At 35.5% G+C, this 20,013-nt stretch overlaps 1 protein-coding gene across 2 annotated transcripts in view; it reads left to right on the forward strand.

Moving 5' to 3' along the window:
• Window positions 1-20,013, forward strand: part of HECTD2 (HECT domain E3 ubiquitin protein ligase 2) — a gene marked incomplete at both ends in the record, with an annotated part of 78,962 nt that overhangs the window by 34,127 nt on the left and 24,822 nt on the right. For both annotated transcript variants that reach the window (XM_079715666.1, XM_079715667.1), the window contains 8 exons: window positions 6,247-6,385; window positions 7,790-7,892; window positions 8,306-8,395; window positions 11,283-11,347; window positions 13,579-13,624; window positions 15,360-15,469; window positions 16,891-17,039; window positions 17,617-17,740. In XM_079715666.1, the coding sequence (XP_079571792.1) occupies window positions 6,247-6,385; window positions 7,790-7,892; window positions 8,306-8,395; window positions 11,283-11,347; window positions 13,579-13,624; window positions 15,360-15,469; window positions 16,891-17,039; window positions 17,617-17,740 (826 nt within the window). The remainder of the gene's footprint in view (window positions 1-6,246; window positions 6,386-7,789; window positions 7,893-8,305; window positions 8,396-11,282; window positions 11,348-13,578; window positions 13,625-15,359; window positions 15,470-16,890; window positions 17,040-17,616; window positions 17,741-20,013) is intronic.

Raw genomic sequence — 20,013 nt, forward strand, 5'->3', positions numbered from 1 at the left:
GCATTTCTAGCCATAAACATGGTATTGCTTTCTATTTGTTTAGATCTTTTTTTCAATCTCTCAACAATGTTTTAGTATTTTCTCTACAGAGATTTACAATTTGTTTATTAGTACTTAATTTTTAATAGTTCTACGAATTTTTTAAAATTGTATTTTCTAGTTGTTTGTTGCTGGTGTTTACAAATGCAGTTGACTGTTATATATTGATTTTTTTAATCCATCAACCTTGCTAAACTCCTGTATTATTTCTAATTGTAGATTCTTTTGGATTTGACTGTGTTTATAATCAAATCATTTGAAAACGACAGTGTTTTATCTTCCTTTCTAATCCTGAGTCTTTAAAATCTCTTTTCTGTCTTTATACATGCTAGGACCTCCAGCACAGTGTTGAATAAATGTGCTGATAGTACCTTTATTCCCATGTTATTCCAGTCCTTATTTAAAAGAGAATGTTTGTAATATTTCTCCATTAATTATGATGTTTGCTGTAGTTAACTCACTTTGTCCCCTTCAAATAGAATATAAATTTTTTAAAAAACAAAATTTCATAATATATGGACAGAGTTGTTTTCAATAAATTATTCATATGAGGAATTGTTAAGTTTATATTCCTTGACCGCAATGGCACAAAACTAGAATTAATAATAGAAATTTAAGCATACTGGCTGAAAAAAAATTTTAATAGATTCTTTAATTTCTACATTAAAAAAATCAAAACTGAACTTACAGGTTTAGAAAATAGCAACTATGAGAACTATGAGAATACTGCATGATGAATTATGAGATAAGACTAGAGCTGTATTCAAAACAAAAGTCAAGCCTTTAATATTTTCACTCTGAAATAAAAGGGGGAGAATTAATTAGCTTCCAGTGTTGGATTGCTCCAGGGCTCAGTCCCCAGAACTCAGTTCTCAGGCTTCTTCTCTATTTACACTCTCCTTAGGAATCTCATTAATCGAGCATTTTAACTGTGAACTATAAACCTTCACACTCCCCTGAACTCAAGATGCATATCTACTCAACATCTGCATTTGGATATCTCATGAGCATCTTACCTTTAATGGGGCCAAAAGAAAACTTTTTTTTTTTATGTTTTACATTTATTTTATTATTTTTTTTATTAGTTTCTGCTTTATAACAAAGTGAATCAGTCATACATATGACTCCTCCCGCAGCCCAACTGCCCCATGCCAAAAAACTTTCTCTAGTGTTCTGTTGTTCTCTATTTCAGTAAATGGTCTCACCGTTCACCCAGTTGGTCAGGCTAAATTATCAGTCATCTTTGGATCATCTCTATTTTAACAGATTCTGGCATTTCTACCTTTCTGCCAGTATACCTTCCAACAGCATATCCTATTAATTCTCTACGCAGAATATGTCACAAATCCAACCATTTCTCATCAGTTCTACTACCACCGCTCTGGTCCCAGCCACCAACCATCTCTCACCAAGCCTACTGCCTTACCAGGTATTGCTAGATATTATTAAACTATAGTAATTGAAATTATTTGGTACAATAATAAACAGGTCAGTGAAATCATATGCATAGCCCAATAATAGACCCCAGTATATAAAAGAACTTAATATATGATAAGAGTATCAAAAAACATTGTGCAATGACATACTTTCATAAACGATATTCTGAAATGGGCCATTTAGGAAAAAATACTTATATTTTATATTGTACTACCTCTTATATAATAAAATAAATTCTAGAAATGATAGAGAACATTTATTGAGCATTTACTCTTTGCCAGGCAATGTGGTAAGTGTATCCTTCACAAGTGCTATAATGAAGAAAACAAATTAAAATAGATACGTGGTTATCTGATCTCTAGAGAGGGAAGGCTTGGCTTACTAATCATAAAAAATACTAAATGAATAGGTTGATAAAATTAACTAATACAAGTATTACAAGTATTATTTAAATACTTTTCTGTTTTCAGAAATAAAATTAAAAGGCAAAAGATTTTGTGAAGGTAGCAGCAGAAGCAGCATTGTTTTTTAATCTCCCTGAATCCCCAATGAAACATGCACACCACCTATATAGCAGAATTAAACATCATGGACATCATTTACCACAGAATTAGCTCATAAGATGTTCCCATAAGCCCCAAAAGATAGCAGGAGAGATCACCAAAATCAGAAGATCTCCATGGTGTAAGCAGAAGAAAGCATCTGGGCTGTTTGATGGACCTGAGAACAAGAGAGCTTAAGAATAAGCAACATGTACCTGTCCAGTTTTCCCAGCACCACTTATTGAAGAGGCTGTCTTTTCTCCACTGTATATTCTTGCCTCCTTTATCAAAGATAAGGTGACCATATGTGCGTGGGTTTATCTCTGGGCTTTCTATCCTGCTCCATTGATCTATATTTCTGTTTTTGTGCCAGTACCATACTGTCTTGATTACTGTAGCTTTGTAGTATAGTCTGAAGTCAGGGAGCCTGACTCCTCCAGCTCCATTTTTCATTCTCAAGATTGCTTTGGCTCTTCAGGGTCTTTTGTGTTTCCATACAAATTGTGAAATTTTTTGTTCTAGTTCTGTGAAAAATGCCAGTGGTAGTTTGATAGGTATTGCATTGAATCTGTAGATTGCTTTGGATAGTAGAGTCATTTTCACAATGTTGATTCTTCCAATCCAAGAGCATGGTATATCTCTCCATCTGTTTGTATCATCTTTATTTTCTTTCATCAGTGTCTTATAATTTTCTGTATACAAGTCTTTTGTCTCCTTAGGTAGGTTTATTCCTAGATATTTTATTCTTTTTGTTGCAGTGGTAAATGGGAGTGTTTTCTTAATTTCACTGTCAGATATTTCATCATTAGTGTATAGGAATGCCAGAGATTTCTGTGCATTAATTTTGTATCCTGCTGCTTTACCAAATTCATTTATTAGCTCTAGTAGTTTTCTGTTAGCATCTTTAGGATTCTCTTTGTAGAGTATCATGTCATCTGCGACAGCCTCTTCAATAAGTGCTGGGAAAGCTGGACAGGTACATGTAAAAGTATGAGATTAGAACACTCCCTAACACCATCCACAAAAATAAGCTCAAAATGGATTAAAGACCTAAATTTAAGGCCAGAAACTATCAATCTCTTACAGGAAAACATAGGCAGAACACTCTATGACATAAATCACAGCAAGATCCTTTTTGACCCACCTCCTAGAGAAATGGAAATAAAACAAAAATAAACAAATGGGACCTAATGAAACTTAAAAGCTTTTGCACAGCAAAGGAAACCATAAACAAGACCAAAAGACAACCCTCAGAATGGGAGAAAATATTTGCAAATGAAGCAACTGACAAAGGATTAATCTCCAAAATTTACAAGCAGCTCATGCAGCTCAATAATAAAAAAACAAACAACCCAATCCAAAAATGGGCAGAAGACCTAAATAGACATTTCTCCAAAGAAGATATACAGATTGGCAACAAACACATGAAAGAATGCTCAACATCATTAATCATTAGAGAAATGCAAATCAAAACTACAATGAGATATCATCTCACACCGGTCAGAATTGCCATCATCAAAAAATCTAGAAACAATAAATGCTGGAGAGGGTGTGGAGAAAAGGGAACACTCTTGCACTGCTGGTGGGAATGTAAATTGGTACAGCCACTATGGAGAACAGTATGGAGGTCCCTTAAAAAACTACAAATAGGGGCTTCCCTGGTGGTGCAGGGGTTGAGAGTCCGCCTGCTGATGCAGGGGACACGGGTTCGTGCCCCGGTCCAGGAAGATCCCACATGCCACGGAGCAGCTGGGCCCATGAGCCATGGCCGCTAAGTCTGCGTGTCCGGAGCCTGTGCTCCACAACGGGAGAGGCCACAACAGTGAGAGTTCCATGTACCGTTAAAAAAAAAAAAAAAAAAAACTACAAATAGAACTACCATACGACCCAGCAATCCCACTACTGGGCATATACCCTGAGAAAACCATAATTCAAAAAGAGTCATGTACCAAAATGTTCATTGCAGCTCTATTTACAATAGCCAGGACATGGAAGCAACCTAAGTGTCCATCATTGGATGAATGGATAAAGAAGATGTGACACATATATACAATGGAATATTACTCAGCCATAAAAAGAAATGAAATTGAGTTATTTGTAGTGAGGGGGATGGACCTGGAGTCTGTCATAAAGATTTAAGTAAGTCAGAAAGAGAAAAACAAATACCGTATACTAACACATATATATGGAATCTAAGGGGAAAAAAAGGTCATGAAGAACCTAGTGATAAGACAGGAATAAAGACACAGACCTACTAGAGAATGGACTTGAGGATATGGGGAGGGGGAAGGGTAAGCTGTGACAAAGTGAGAGAGTGGCATGGACATATATACACTACCAAATGTAAAATAGATAGCTAGTGGGAAGGAGCCACATAGCACAGGGAGATCAGCTCAGTGGTTTGTGACCACCTAGAGGGGTGGGATAGGGAGGGTGGGAGGGAGGGGGATGCAAGAGGGAAGAGATATGGGGATATATGTATATGTATAACTGATTCACTTTGTTATAAAGCAGAAACTAACACACCATTGTAAGCAATTATACTCCAATAAAGATGTTAAAAAAAAAAAAAAGAAGCAACAGGTATTCATTGGAAAGCTCAGGAGCCCAGTTTGAGAACAAAAGCTGAAACTGGGAGGGGTTTTGCCAAGAGCAGGTGAATGCAGAGGGCCCATGCTGAGATCTGAAGGGAGCAGGTAACCCCTGTGAATTCTCCAAACTAGGGATCCCTTCCAGGCAGTGGGGCGGGGGGGGGGGGGGGTGCATTCTGAGATCAGAATCAAAGTTGAGCAGCACTGGGACAATAAAGATTAAAGACAGAGATCACCTGGATAAAAGTGGAGGAGGGAAACAGGGCCTGGAAATCCAAGAAAGAAGCTACCATGTATTTGAGTTCTACATAAAAACAAAAAAAGGGGGAGCTACACCTCCTTCTGAAAGTTTGGGAAGATTAATTTCAAATAAAATTGGCTACAGAAAAGAAACAAGGTCAAATTCTATAATTTTTAATTACAAAATTGTAATAAAAAAGAATAAGAAACAGAATAACAGCCACTTGAACAATGGGAGCACATCAGAAACACATGCCCACAAAAATAGATAAAATACTATTTCAAAATGAGCTAAAGTTCATTAAGAAAATGATATGGCACTTGAAAGAATGCCATAAATCAGAATTGCAAACAATGAAAAATGAGGTGACAATAAAGGAAATAATTAGATTTTTTAAAAATTTTAGAAATAAACTAGAAGGAACACAAAAGCAAACAAATGTAACAGATAATGCCTTAAGAGAAGTAGAAGAGGAGAAGAAGGAAGGATTTAAAATTTTAAAAAGAAATGAGGAAAGAGATAAAAAGAAACTGAGAGAAATTAAAATTAGAATAGGCAGAAAAAGAAGGGGTTGGTAGCACTATTCCTTGACTGGTTAGTGGTTTCAGAGGTGTTTGCCTTATAGTAATTCATTAAGCCATACATTTGTTTTGTGAGATTTTTCTGTGTTTGTTTTATTTTACAATTATAAGGTTATAAAATGCAGCAAAAAGGCAAACGATGAACTGGCGGATACTTGGGAAAAAAGAAAAATACATAAAATGTTCGTGCAAATTGATGATAAAATGCTAAAACTCCAATAAAGAATTGCAGAGGATGTAAATAAATGATTTACATACACAATTGACCGTTGAACAACATGGCTTTGAATTGGGTGGATCCACTTAATGTGCTGATTTTTTCAATAAATTTCAATAAATACATAGTATAGTACTACAGCATCTGTGTTTGGTTGAATCCACAGATGCTGAACCGCAGATGTGGAGGGCCAACTGTAAAGTTACGTGGGGGATCAGTGCCCAAACTCCACATCATTCAAGGGGCAAGTGTATTCAAAAGCTAATAAACACTAAAAACATCTAGTCTCACTGAAATAATCCCTGAAAGAAAATTTATGGGAAGGGAGGCGATGAAAGAAAAACTCTGTATTGTATCAATAGATTACTTTTAATATCAGATACAGCCTAATTTATCTGCTATGGGTGAAGTTGGGTAGGTGGCAACAGACCCTCCAGTAAGTGCCCTTCAGTGTGCTGGGTTTTTCTGTTATATGATCCCAAGGGAATGCAATACAAACTAATCCATTGTTTTCTGTTCATGTTGAGTTAGCCTGGCATTTTATAATTTGGAAAAAATTTATGATTAATTACATTGAAAGCTTTTTTATCCTTCACAGTGAGAGACCTACCACCAATTTGCCTTGATGTTAGACAGAAACAGCGCATCTCAACAGATGCTTTGTCATCTGAAATGAAGCCCCCAGTTCTTCCAGAACCCATCCTTCCCGTTCAGCCCAAAACTATGAAAGACTTTCTGTAAGTTTCGACTCATTGTTACATGTAGACACATAGTCATCTGCATGTCAGCACTTTACATAATTTAATATTTTTGTGTGAGAAATTAATTGAACTTGTGGCTCATTATAAGGTATTAGCCAAGAGTGAAGACACAGAAGACTAGATGTCTCAAGTTGAAGGTGAAAACAAACATATAATTAACCAGTAAGGGATAGATAATGTTGCAGCAAAAGACACTAAATAAGAGAAAATGAGTCAAAACAGGCAAGAGAGACTTCCCTGGTGGCACAGTGGTTAAGAATCTGCCTGCCAATGCAGGGGACACGGGTTTGAGCCCTGGTCCGGGAAGACCCCACATGCCGTGGAGCAACTAAGCCCGTGTGCCACAGCTACTGAGCCTGGGCTTTAGAGCCCATGAGCCACAACTACTGAGGCCACATGCCACAACTACTGAACCCCATGCTTCTAGAGCCCATGCTCCACAACAAGAGAAGCCACCACAGTGAGAAGCCCGCACACCACAACGAAGAGTAGCCCCTGCTCACCACAACTAGAGAAAGCCCATGTGCAGCAACGAAGACCCAACACAGCCAAAAATAAATTAATTAATTAATTAAAATAAAGAAAAACAGTCCAGAGGAGGTAAAGGTGGTAATAAAATAATAGAACGTGTCCTTTTTAAAAAATGAGATTTCATCTACTATGTGACATATAAATCATAAAAGCCATGTTAGTAGTAAAAACTACTAAAAAACCCAAATGGAGACTTGAAGGACTAAGTGGGAATGAGAAAGTAGGGACAGAATGTAAACAAAATCTGTCAAGAAATTTCGCTATGAAGTGAAGGAAAGGAAGAGTGATCATTGTAAGGAGCATGTCAAAAATTAACTTTTTAAAAAGCAAATGGGAGGGCTTCCCTGGTGGCGCAGTGGTTGAGAATCCACCTGCCAATGCAGGGGGCACGGGTTCGTGCCCCGAACTGGGAAGATCCCACATGCCGCGGAGCGGCTGAGCCCGTGAGCCATGGCCGCTGAGCCTGCGCGTCCGGAGCCTGTGCTCCGCAACGGGAGAGGCCCCACCGTAAGAGGCCTGCGTACCGCAAAAAAAAATAATGATAATAAATAAAATAAAATACTCCTAACTAAAAAAATAAATAAATAAAAATAAATAAATAAATAAATAAATAAATAAATGGGGAAGTTGAAGCTGGATTAATATCTTAATCCAATTAAGAATTATAAATTCATAAGCTACCTTTACATTAACTGGAACATATTTCTGTATTCAGCTTCATTATTTCAAGTTGCATGTTGGGTGACATTTATCTATAAAGAATTAATGCTATTTTAATGTTAATGTTATTTTAATGTTAATCTGAATAACATTTTTATCTGTTATGGCTAATAAATGTTTTTATTTTAGGGAAGATGTAGAAAAAGCTAAGTCATCAGGAGATTGGAAAACAGTACATGATTTTTATCTCACAATGTTTGATTCTTTCCCAGAACTAAATGCTGCATTTAAGGTAATAATACATAAAGCACATTTTTCACTTTTAGTTTAAATTTTCCAAAGAAAGATACTATAAATTAACCTCTTTTTCTACCCAGTATTGGCTTAAGCAGCTGTTTAAGCAAACATAAATAGGTATTAATTCTGAAATTGTATGTATCACAAATAAATATTACTTAAGTGATATCTTAAAGATTGTTTTTATTTGTACTAATGTTTGACTCCATTCTTTCAGTTTTAAAAAAGAAAGTAATTAAAATAACCCTTATATATTTATTTTTATTTTTAGCAATTTTGCCCTCACAGTCCTTTTTTATCATCATACTAGGAATATTAGAAATTATGTAGGAATAGTTATGGTACAGATATTACTTAGATTAGTTCTTAAAATGTTATATACACTTGGTTCTTTAATTGAATTTGCAGAAAGATGCCTCTGCCTCGTTTAATACTATCGAAGACTCTGGGATTAATGCTAAATTTGTGAATGCTGTATATGATGCCTTACTTAATACTGTAAGTATTATTTATGAACACATGCAAATAGCATAATTGTTTGACTCTTCTGTATTTTAAAAGCAGCCAGACAAATATTGTAAAACTCACCTTGTAACATAATTACATGAGAAACTCTGATATAATTTTTGGTAAATTTAGTTGAAATTCTCAGAGAGTTAGATTATTTTATTCTTATATTTTTCTAATTAAATGACAATTCAGCAGAAAATACTTTTACGTTCAGTCCTTATTTAGAAAGGCTTGCTAAGATAAAAATCATGCTTTACTGACTCAGCAAAAGGAGGTAAATTATTTGGTTGTATTGGAATTACATTGAATCTGTAGATCCGTGGTTCTCAAATTTTAGCATGTATCAGAATCACAGAAAAGGCTTCTCAGTATTCAGTAGGTCTAGGATAGAGCCCCAAAATTTGTGTTTCTAACAAGCTCCAGGATATGTTGATTCTCCTGCTCTGGGGGCTCTCTATGGCCATGTGAGTTTGAATTTCATTGTAATTATAATTGAAAGTCCTTGAAAGATTTTAAGCTGGGAACAAAGGGATGACGGACCTGATTTATAGTTTAGAAAGATCTCTCTGGATGTTATGTGGAGGATGATCTATAGTGGGGCAAGAGAAAGGAGTTAGGAAGGCATTGCCGAAACCTAAACGAGGGTCAGTGTTTGGACTAGGGTTTTGGCAGTGGAACTAGTGAGACATATTCAGACTCTGAGTATATTATGGAACAGAGCTAAACATACTTCTGTAGATTGGATGTGGGACTTGAGGGAAGAAGGAAACTGAGTGGATGGTATTGCCATTTAATTAGATGGATAGGGCTCAGCCATCAGCAGAGAGAAAAAAGGTGTTTCAAGGAGGTAATAATCTTGTCAAATGCTGCTGAGAGATTTAGTAAGATTTGGACAGAGAATTGAGCACTGTCTTCGATAAGGTGAATAATTGATGACTGACTAATAAGAGCCGTTTCTGTGAAGTTGTGGAAACAAAGCCTACTTGGAATGGGTTGAAGGGACCATGAGAGGAGAGTAAGTAGAGATAGTGAATACGGACAGCTCTTGGAGAGTTTTGCTGTGAAGGGAAGCAGAGAAATGAAGGGTTAGCTGAAAGAGTACATGGGTCCAAATGAAAGGTTTTTAGCATGAGCAATATATTAGCCAGGGTCCTGGCAGGAAACAGATGACACACTCTAACTGGTAACCTGGAGAGGACTGTTTACAAAAGTGTTAGCAGAACAAGGGAGGCCCTCAGGAGTAGTACAGTAGAGTGAATCTGGAGATGAGCTGTCGGGGAGAGGGCTGCCTTACAGGAGATGAGGGGCATAGCCAGCCCATGGTGACCTTGCAGGGAGGGCATTGAGGGAATAAATACCCCAACTTTCCTCTCTTCCCTCTTCTGTCAGTGTTCCCTATGGCTGAATCCAACCAGAAGGCAAAAAAAGGCAAAGGAGTCTGGTTGATGGAGTCCTTAGTAGTCAGCCTCTTAGGGCATAGACCAGGATGGAGCAGAGTGAAAATGCAGAGACACATCCGTGCAGATGGTATTAGGATGTAGTGTTCTACTGATGGGAACGACCTAGTAGTGTGGAAGAAATGGATGATATGGGGGAGATAGAAGAAAACTGAATAACCAGGTCCTTGACAAGGTGAGAGAGGATGGAGCATAGGGCTCAAGTGAGGGGGTTGGGCTTGGTCAATTGTAGTGCAGGTAAATGATTAGAATAATAGTGGCAAGATGAATCTGTTCTCATTTGGGTGCATCTGTTTTCTCTCTAAAGTGTGTGGCAAGATCAAAGCTGAGAGTGATGATGGGAAGGAGGTGTTGGAGGTTTGAGGAATGAGAAAAAGCTTTGAAATAGTTGTCATGGAGACCAGGGAAGTAGATGAACTAGGGAAATGTTGAAAGACTGTCAGTGGTGTTGAGTGTCCTTTTGAGATTTGTGACATAAACTCAGTGTGTCTAGTCAGCACATTTGTGTGATTTTTCTCCTGCAGGCTTCCATTGCTCTGGGGTGCTGTTTGCCTTCTGGGTGTGAAGGGTCACTGCAAGCAGAGGAGGAGAAAGGAATGATGTATTAAATAAGTATATTAAGAAAGGTGCTAGGCTGAATGAGTGCTGACAGACATGTCTTAGAAGTGATGATTGTGTTTTTTTAAAATAAATCCATGATATACGCTTGTTTTCTTGACGTTTGCCCCTTTCATATAACAACATGACAGAGAAATTTTAATGACTGTTTGGAGCTTCTAGTTAATGAAGGTTTTAGTCATTACTTCTTATAAGCTAAAAGCACCATCTAGATGTGTTTTCATTCATTCTTATGGGACATGTTTGGTAGTAATTAAGTTTTTTTAGTATTTGAATTATTAAACTATAAAAAATGTTATTTAGTACCTTTTTCAGATCCTATAACAAAAAATCTTTATCTTGTTATTTTTTTTATTGAACATAATTTGGTTGTACTTAATAATGAATTGTGGGCTTAAGTGCTAATTATAACATGGTATTGGTAGGACTAAATATGTCCAAAATGTATGCAGTCATTTTATATTGTTAAACATGCTATTCTTAGATTTATGTTCATGATTTTATCCTGTCAATCCAGAGAAAGTGAAATTGTTTTTCTTTTTCTGTTTTCACTGTTATATAAAACTGATGGTAGTCATCAAACAGCCACCATGTATGTTTGTGCAGGTTGTACAGTGCACATCCCAGGGAGCATTCTCATTATAATCTCTCAGATGTGAAATTGAGACTACTGTTAAGTGGTAGTCCTTGGTCATCAAGTCTAGTTTTAACTATTGAAACAGATCTGTAAATATAATTAACATATAAAAGTCACCTAAATAGCTAATCCTAATTATTTCATGATTTTCTTTTGCCTACAGCCCCAAGACATTCAGAAGACAGTATTAAAGGGAATCATTAACAGCCTGTTACGAGAATGGAAAGGGTAACTGAAACTAATATTTGGCTTATCAGTATAGATGGTTAATATACACAGCTCATCCATCTTTAATATATATGTATGTGTTTTACTCTCAGAAAAGATTTTAGTTGCTACAATAAAAACATAGATCAGAATGAAATTATAAACCATTTATAACAAAGCTTTTTAACTTGAGACTTATGACTTCTCAGGACGGTCCACAGGTGAGCTTCAGAGGATCTGTGAATTCTTTAAAATTGTATATAAGATCTGTCATGTACAGATATATGTGCTTTACAAAAATAGGATGGGTAGTTAAATCAGTCACCTAGAATGAAATAATATGGGCGTTAAATTTAGCCTTGGGCTTTCTGGTAGCAGAGCAAAATTTTTCTCATTTCTAAAATAAGGAAAGTAAATTTAGCTACTGAAATATTTTTTCCTGGAACTAAATATTGAATTGTTATATAAGGAATGATGGACAGTGTAATTGATAATGTTTTGAACTGTGAATACGCAGAACACAAAAATATACTTTTAAAAGCACGTATGATTTAAATTGGTGTTACTTAACATAATTTAAATGATAGCTTCTATTAAAGCCAAATAATACCATTAAATTATAATTTAAATGTTTATATTTAGCCCAATTTGAAAATACCAAACTAGAGTTCTTAAATATAATGTTAAATGTACCCTATCTATTTTAATAACATTGTTCCAATTTTCAAAGAAACTTGTGGTTTTTATAGAAAATTGAGAAAAGTCAAGGTAGTATAAAAAAGTAAAAATGTAACGTTTTGCAATTTTTTTCTAGTCATCTTTTTAAAACAATTGTAATCATACTGTATTTTTCATGTGATTTTTAACTTAACAGTATTTTCCTAGTTTATCATTCTAGTAATACTTTTGCATTTTCCTTGAATTTTATGTTTCTGGTTAAATACATAATGCTTCATTGAAAATGAAGGGGAAAATTTGGAATGTAAAATGAACACTTAGGAGAGTGGGGAAGTCCAGTGGTCCAAAACTGCTGGGACCTCAATCCCCTCCAAGCATGCTCACACAGCTTTCTAACCCCTGCTCCTCAAATGTGTTCCAGAAACAGATTAAAATAATTTGATGCAACTTACTTATCAAAGGATCATGTGGTCTTTACCCCCAAAATCTTGTTTTATTTTGGATTTATAATAATGACAACAAGATCTGCAGTTTATTGACTGTTTACTATGGGCTAGGCACCTTTCAAACGATTTTGCATGTATTTCTCATTGAATCTTCACTACAATCCTGTGAAATAGATAATATGATTAGTTTCATTTCACACTTGAGGAAACTAATTTACAGAGAAATAAATTGCCCAAGTTAACACAGTAAGTGCCTGAGTCAGAATTAGAACCCAGGCTGTCTGGCAAAAGAGCCTATGGGGCTTCCCTGGTGGCGCAGGGGTTGAGAGTCCACCTGCCGATGCGGGGGACACAGGTTCGTGCCCCGGTCCAGGAACATCCCACATGCCGCAGAGTGGCTGGGCCCGTGAGCCATGGCCGCTGAGCCTGCGCGTCCGGAGCCTGTGCTCCACAACGGGAGAGGCCACAGCAGTGAGAGGCCCACGTACCGCAAAAAAAAAAAAAAGAGAGAGAGAGAGCCTGTGATCTTAACTACAATTTCTGTACCCAGAACTGTATACTGTACTAAAATACTAGTGCATAGAACAGGAAAATGGAAGTTTTCATGGTACAGCTATAAAATGAGGAAAACAGAAAAAAACGGACTCTCCTATCACCAGGAATTTTAATATTTATGAATTGCTTTGAGCTTTTTAAAATGTTTTCAAATATAATTTCTAAAACAAAACAGTAGTCCTATTGAGAAAATAATCTGACAATTATGTAGAATAGTATAGAAAGAAATAGTTTAGATTTTATTTAAACCTAAATAATTTAAATCATTATTCAGTCAAGATAATTCTTCCACAGAGAAATATTACTACTAATTTAAAAATTATATATATACATGTGTATATATATCAATTTCAAAATGTAATACATATGTTATATACTTATATTTCAGATGATGTGGCTTTATATCTTGTAAAGATCATCTAGTACACTTTGGGCAATGATTTATGTTTTCAGGTTTAAGTCTAGTTTTTGGCTTTTATCAAGTCAATTCTCACAGAAACATTGATAATTTTTTATTAGATACTATAAGATTAAACATTCATCTCTAATCAATTACAATTATTTCTGTTTCAGTCCACGAACAAAAGATGATCTTAGAGCATATTTTATACTCTTACAGGTAAGAAAGCAAAAACATAGTTGAAGTGTGTAATTCATATCTCAATCTATGCATGTGTAAGTGAAATGATATCAAATACTAAGTATTATTTTGAGCAACATTTTTTATGCTTTTTTAGATTATAATTACTTGTAACCAGAGAATTAAAGCTATAACAAATAAACAGTGGAAGGCTAAATTATCTCCAGGATTAATATTTTAACTTGCCTTCCTGCTGTGGGATTCTGGAACAAACAGAATGGGAGCACTTTTCCTCCTCCAGTCAACTTCCTTTCTTGTAACCAGTTTTTTAAGGGACTCCAAAACTTTCTTTTATTTCCCAGTTAGTGGGTTTCTAACTTTTCTGTGTATTTTCAATAAATGTTTAAACTAGAATTCTAATGGAAAAATCAAAGTGGTTGTTTATATTTGCTAAAGCAAATATGATTAACTTTTTCCTCTTGAGAGATACAGATTCATTGATACAAAAAAAAAATAAGGTCCAAACAAATGAAAAACAATTTTAGTTTTTATAATTTTTTGAGAAGTATGTTATTCCCATAGCTAGCATACTATGTTTGTATTATTCTTTACAATTTACCAAAGGTGTTCATATAAATGATTATCTCATTTAAAGATAAGAAAAAATTATATTAAATAAGATAGGATGTTTAGTTCAATATTATGTCCAATAAAAGGAAATATGGAAGATGGGGTAGAAGAAGGAGGAGAGAGGAAACAAAAAAGGGGAAATAGATAAGAGGTAATTGAGGGATGTAAGGAGAGGAAGGGAAGTAAAGAGGTAAGAGGAGAAAGACAAAACTAGAAAAAAGAGGAAATATACCTGTAGAATAGTAAAAGCTAGAAAGTGACAACATGAAGCTCAAATTTTTAAGTGAGTGTATTGGTCAGCAGTAAGCTCTGCTCATGACATCTTGTTCTTATGAGCTATCACTTGATGAGTTTATCATCTGGGGTCACTCCCTCATTTTGAACCATCCTGACCATAAGTCAATTTTGAAAAACACATGGTGCTCTTTTATTTTTTACAATTTTCGTTTATTGTTCAATAGTACTCATTTTTCCCATGGAGCTCTGAAATGTACACTGTGATGGAGTTTTAGATTTTGGAAATATAACTAGAGGTTTTGCTTGGTTTACAAGCTCTACTCTAACGCTTAAAAGTTCTCTGAAGCTATTATATGGTTCTCCCCTTGTTCTTTGTGAAATATGCAAATAACTCATTTCACAATGGCAAAAGTTTCATTACCAGCTTTTATGTTTCTAGCATTCTCTCTCCCCCTTTTTTAATCAAGGAAGAACCAGGTTTTTGTTTAGTTGGATAGTAGTAATTGCCACCATTTATACCAGGCAGTGAGCTACGTGCTTTACATACAGTTTTTTTTAATACTCAAAACAACCTCCAAGATAGATACTATCATTCCCATTTTTCAGTTGAGGAAGTTGAGAATCAAAGTTTAAGGAACATTCCTAAGGGCATATAGTAGTAAGTGGTAGAATTAGCCCTCAGACCCAGATCTGTCTTAATTCCAAAGCCACTGGACCATAGTGGAAATCCAAGTCTCTGTTAATTAAATAATTAAACAAATAGATTCTTGTTTTCAAGGATTTCACCTAGTATTTCATAATCTCAAATTTAGTTTTCTGAATTTGCCACTTAGCTCATTAAGCATAGTGTCTTTCCTTTTACATGTTAACAAAATTTTAACGCAATTATCTTTAATATCTTTTTCAGAATCCTCAATTTAATAACACATCTACATATGTCATCTATGCTCACTTGCTACGACAGATAGCTACCTTAGTGGAAGCTGACCATCATTTCCTAGTTCACTGGTTTAAAAAGTAAATTATTCTATGATATTAAGAACTTTTATAATCTTAACGTTTTAAGTTTGTTAGTAACTTTATAAGAAAATATATTAAATGTTTTCAGGTCTTGAGAAATGATACTTATAATTCACAGTGCTTCAGAAGCCAATCATAAGCATATTCTTTAGTACTACATAGAGGATACATTAAAGATCTGTTTTGTATGTAAGTAATCATTTTGCTTGTGCCAGCTGTTGTTGAGATTTCTGTCCACTGCTTTTGCATTTTATACAGCACATTCCTATCATTGATTTTTCATATATCTCAAAGATGGTGACTGGATTTGCTCATACATTACTATTTTAATTTGTGTCTTTTTATTTCCTATCAATAAATTTTACCATTATTTACACAATGCCTTTTCCTTACCTAAAAAATCATTGTAAAACATATTAGCCATCAATATCAATTTATAAAAGTACAGTACTTTTTTTGCACAGAAAAATACTTACATTAACAATTACTTTTCCCCATGACTAATAAAAGTTAAAGAAGCTAAATATTCCCAAAATTAATTTAAAATATGGTCAATTCTTATTATTAACAATAGTTATGTTCTATAAAGCTACTGGGAACACTGAATTGGTGAACAGTGAAATACAGGGTTAGCTTCCTGCGAGCCTTTGGTCACAACATTTTTATCAACCAATCAGTACATAACTTTGCTTTATCTGTATTTCTATTTAAAGACACCTATTTGATATAAATTTTTGTTTTATTAACATTGAACTCACGGCCAACAGCACCATAACTCATGTCTCAGCAAATTTTATCTGACATAAGTACCTTCTCCATAAGGCACATCACATCCTTCTTTACTTAGGAACACTAGACAGAACTTTAGCACTATAGTTAAGGGCCGTTTTAAAACAGCAGAATCGCTAACAAAAAGCACAAGAATTTGAAAAACATGACCCTAAGTAGACTGCAAAAAGGACACTTGTTTGCAGTATGAGAGCTAAAACAAGAAGGCAGAGCGTGGCCTTGTTCAGCCTCGGCATAAGCAACTCCCATTTTTTGCCACTCTTTGCACAGCCATGAAATGACCACGAAAGCACCACAATTATTGATTTGGGGATTAGAATTAAATTGTAGGGAATGGGTGAATTTGCAAATACAAAGTCTGCGAATGAGGATTGACTGAATACTAAAAGCCTTAAAAGTGAAATGTTTAATGCTAACTTTATAGTAATTTTGGTGTTTATTTCTTATTTAAGAAATGATATTCGAGGTAAGATTTTGCATCTTTTCAAATTTTTGGCAATTTAAGAAATAGAATTGGGGGGAATAGTCTAAAATTTTATGTATAAAGGATGAACTTTGATCTCTAACAAATATATTGCCAAAGTAGAAAATGTGAATTTTGATTGGAATTATTTCAAAATCTTTACCAGATTATCCCAGAAGAGGTTCAAACAATTGGTAGAGAGATTGCTGCAGTTTATTTCTTTACGCCTGTTTCCTGCAAAGCCTGAAGAATTTCCACCTATATCAAAGTGTTCCTGGTGGATCCCATCAGCATCTAAAGTGTTGGCTTTACTTAGTAGGTTTTATTATTCAATCATCTTTACTTTTCTTTTGTTAAATATAAGGACATTTCCATAAAGATCTCAAAATACTATAGAGGCATTCTTACATCTTAAACCATTCCTTTGAGGAGAAAAGTTGTAGTGATTTATTTTCTATTTTGCTAATGGATTTCACAATTAATGTATAAGCATGAAAAAGCTTTATGCATTTTATTGGACAATATTCTGTTTTATGGCTCTCAACTGCATACGACCTGCTACATAGCGATTCCTAAGAATACAAGAACTTCCATTCATTCCTGCGGCCCCCTAGAACACCCTGATGGGGAAATAGGATGCGTAGCTGGCCATCTGCGTACTCCCTTTACTATACTATTATAATCCCCACGATTCAAGTTTTTTTTTTTAAAGCAAGAAATTATTGGCTTCATTTTGACCACAATTTTAAAACTACCTTTTCGTTTGACGCTACAATTGCTTAAAGTAGGAATTTCTAGATAAAGCTTTCTGGTGGGCATTAAAATGTTCTTCTTATTAGAATGAATCATGTACAGTTAGGAAAGATCATTATGTTAGAATTTATCTTTACAGATACTGCAAACAATTTGGTTCATCCTCCCCTTATTCCTTATACTGATTTCTATAATTCTACATTGGATCATATTGATCTCATGGAGGAATACCACACCTGGCAGAGCTTTGGAAATTCTCACAGGTATGATCAAAAGCCCATCTGATTACTCACCTAAATAAAATGCTATTCAAAATAATGACTGGCTTTTAAGTTTGTGTAAATAAATTTAAATATACACATACCTTTGCATATAAACTTATAAATGTAGTTTAGATATCCAGCCTTGAAATATCATTATATTTCTTAAAGCATTTTCTTTTTCTATTACATTTTGAATTTATAGTTATGTTAATATGGTTTTGGCTCGATTAGTAGCATCTTTTTAAGAAGGGAAAAGTTCTATCTTAGTATGCAGTTTCTTATATCTTATTCTATGTGCCGTCACCTAGCACAGAGGTCAACAAACTTTTTCTGCAAAGTACAGGATTATAAATGTTTCTGGCTCTTTGGGCTATACAGTCTCTGGTCTACCATTATAGCACGAAAAACAGCCTTAGAAAATATGTAATTGAAGGGGTGTGTCTGTGTCCCAAAAGCTTTATTCACAAGCCTAGGTTGTAGGCTGTATTTGTCCCATGGGCCATAGTGTGCCGCTGCCTGATCTAACACAGTGATCACATGTGTGTGCACATACACACATACATTCACTCTTTTTCTCCCTTTTTCTGTGGATGAAGTGTTTGTCCTTTATACACAGTATTAAAAGAATGGATGTTACAGAGAAATGGCTTTACTAGAAATGATTTATTACAGTAGTATAATAGATTTTGGAAACACTTGGCCGAATTCTTTATTACCCTGCACCTTATATTCACACTTACATTTTGGATTAAACCAGCAAGATTATCCCAGACTTAATTTATTCCCAGACCACAAGATATCCTGCAGAATGCATTATTCTAAAGGAGACTGACTAAGAAATAGGATGTGGATATAAGTAATCTAAAGTAATCTAAAATCCCAGGTTACTTCATAAATTGGTTCAGGCTCCCAGTGACCCTTTCTACCAGAATTGGCCTAAAACATAGACTAGCTTTCTGGACGTATCTCTGTCCACACCTGAACTAAGAATTCCGTTTCTGGGGACCTTGGTCAGTCTGATGGATATTTTCTTGACAAAGTTTATTTTACACTTTAATGTAATTGTAATGTTGTAGACAAAACCACAATACAGTTCCAAGAGTTATTTTGCATATTTCAGTGACAGCTTTTAAAAATGCAGAGCTCCTCTAAACACTGTGCCATAGCGTTGTTGTACCAAAAATGAGTTAACAGAGGTTTGATTCTATGATCCCTTCAGCCCTTGGGAAGCCACCCTGGACCTAGAGGGGGACCAGAGCCCCAGGGCAAGTCACATGTCTGGCCATGGGCAGCCTCATCTGTTTATCTCAGTGTGTCATACACATAGTATGGTTTGTCTACGTGCCGTGACTGGGGAAAGGCTGAGACGCACCGTTCTAAAGTACATAAGACCAACATTATCCTACTAAATTCATTGCACTTTTTTTTTTTTTTTTTTTTTTTTTTGCGGTATGCGGGCCTCTCACCGCTGCGGCCTCTCCCGTCGCGGAGCACAGGCTCCGGACGCACAGGCTCAGTGGCCATGGCCCACGGGCCCAGCCGCTCCGTGGCATGTGGGATCCTCCCGGACCGGGGCACGAACCCGTGTCCCCTGCATCGGCAGGCGGACTCTCAACCACTGCGCCACCAGGGAAGCCCTGCACTTCTTTTTATTTCCAAATTTCTAGTTAGCACTTAGTGATTCAAAATTATTACACATTAATCCTGAACAGTTTTCTTACTGCTTTCTAACAGTTTCATCCCAAGGGAAAAGCCATTTCATTTTCAGTTCACACTAGGGCTATTTCCTTTTTCCTCGTCATCCCTACATTGCACAGTGGTCACAGATGCACTGCTTGACTGTCCTCAGTGCATTCCAACTGTAACTGATGGATGCATTACAGCCACTTCTGGTGGGAGTCTAACTCCTGAAGTGTCATTGCTACGATACTAGTTCTCTCTAAGTGCATTTCTCTGTGTGGTTTGTGGCTCTTTTATATAACATAGAATGAGCTCTGACCCAGGAAAGAAGTTATTTTCATAACTTTTGATCAAATGTTGTATTTTTACAAATACATACCATTTCATCTTACTACATCATTAAATACAGTGCTAAAGCAACACACCTTTTTCTAACTTTTATTTTATTGCTCTTAAATTTACTACTTTTCCTACCATAGTTATTGCTACATTTCCCATTTCTGAAGCTCACGCATCAGAAAATATCCATATAGTAATCGATTCTTATGTTAATTTCTGCACATGAATTTTCTGTCCTAAATCCTTCATCAACA

This window comes from Hyperoodon ampullatus (assembly GCF_949752795.1).
Source record: "Hyperoodon ampullatus genome assembly, chromosome: 1".
Classification (NCBI taxonomy): Eukaryota; Metazoa; Chordata; class Mammalia; order Artiodactyla; family Ziphiidae; genus Hyperoodon; species Hyperoodon ampullatus.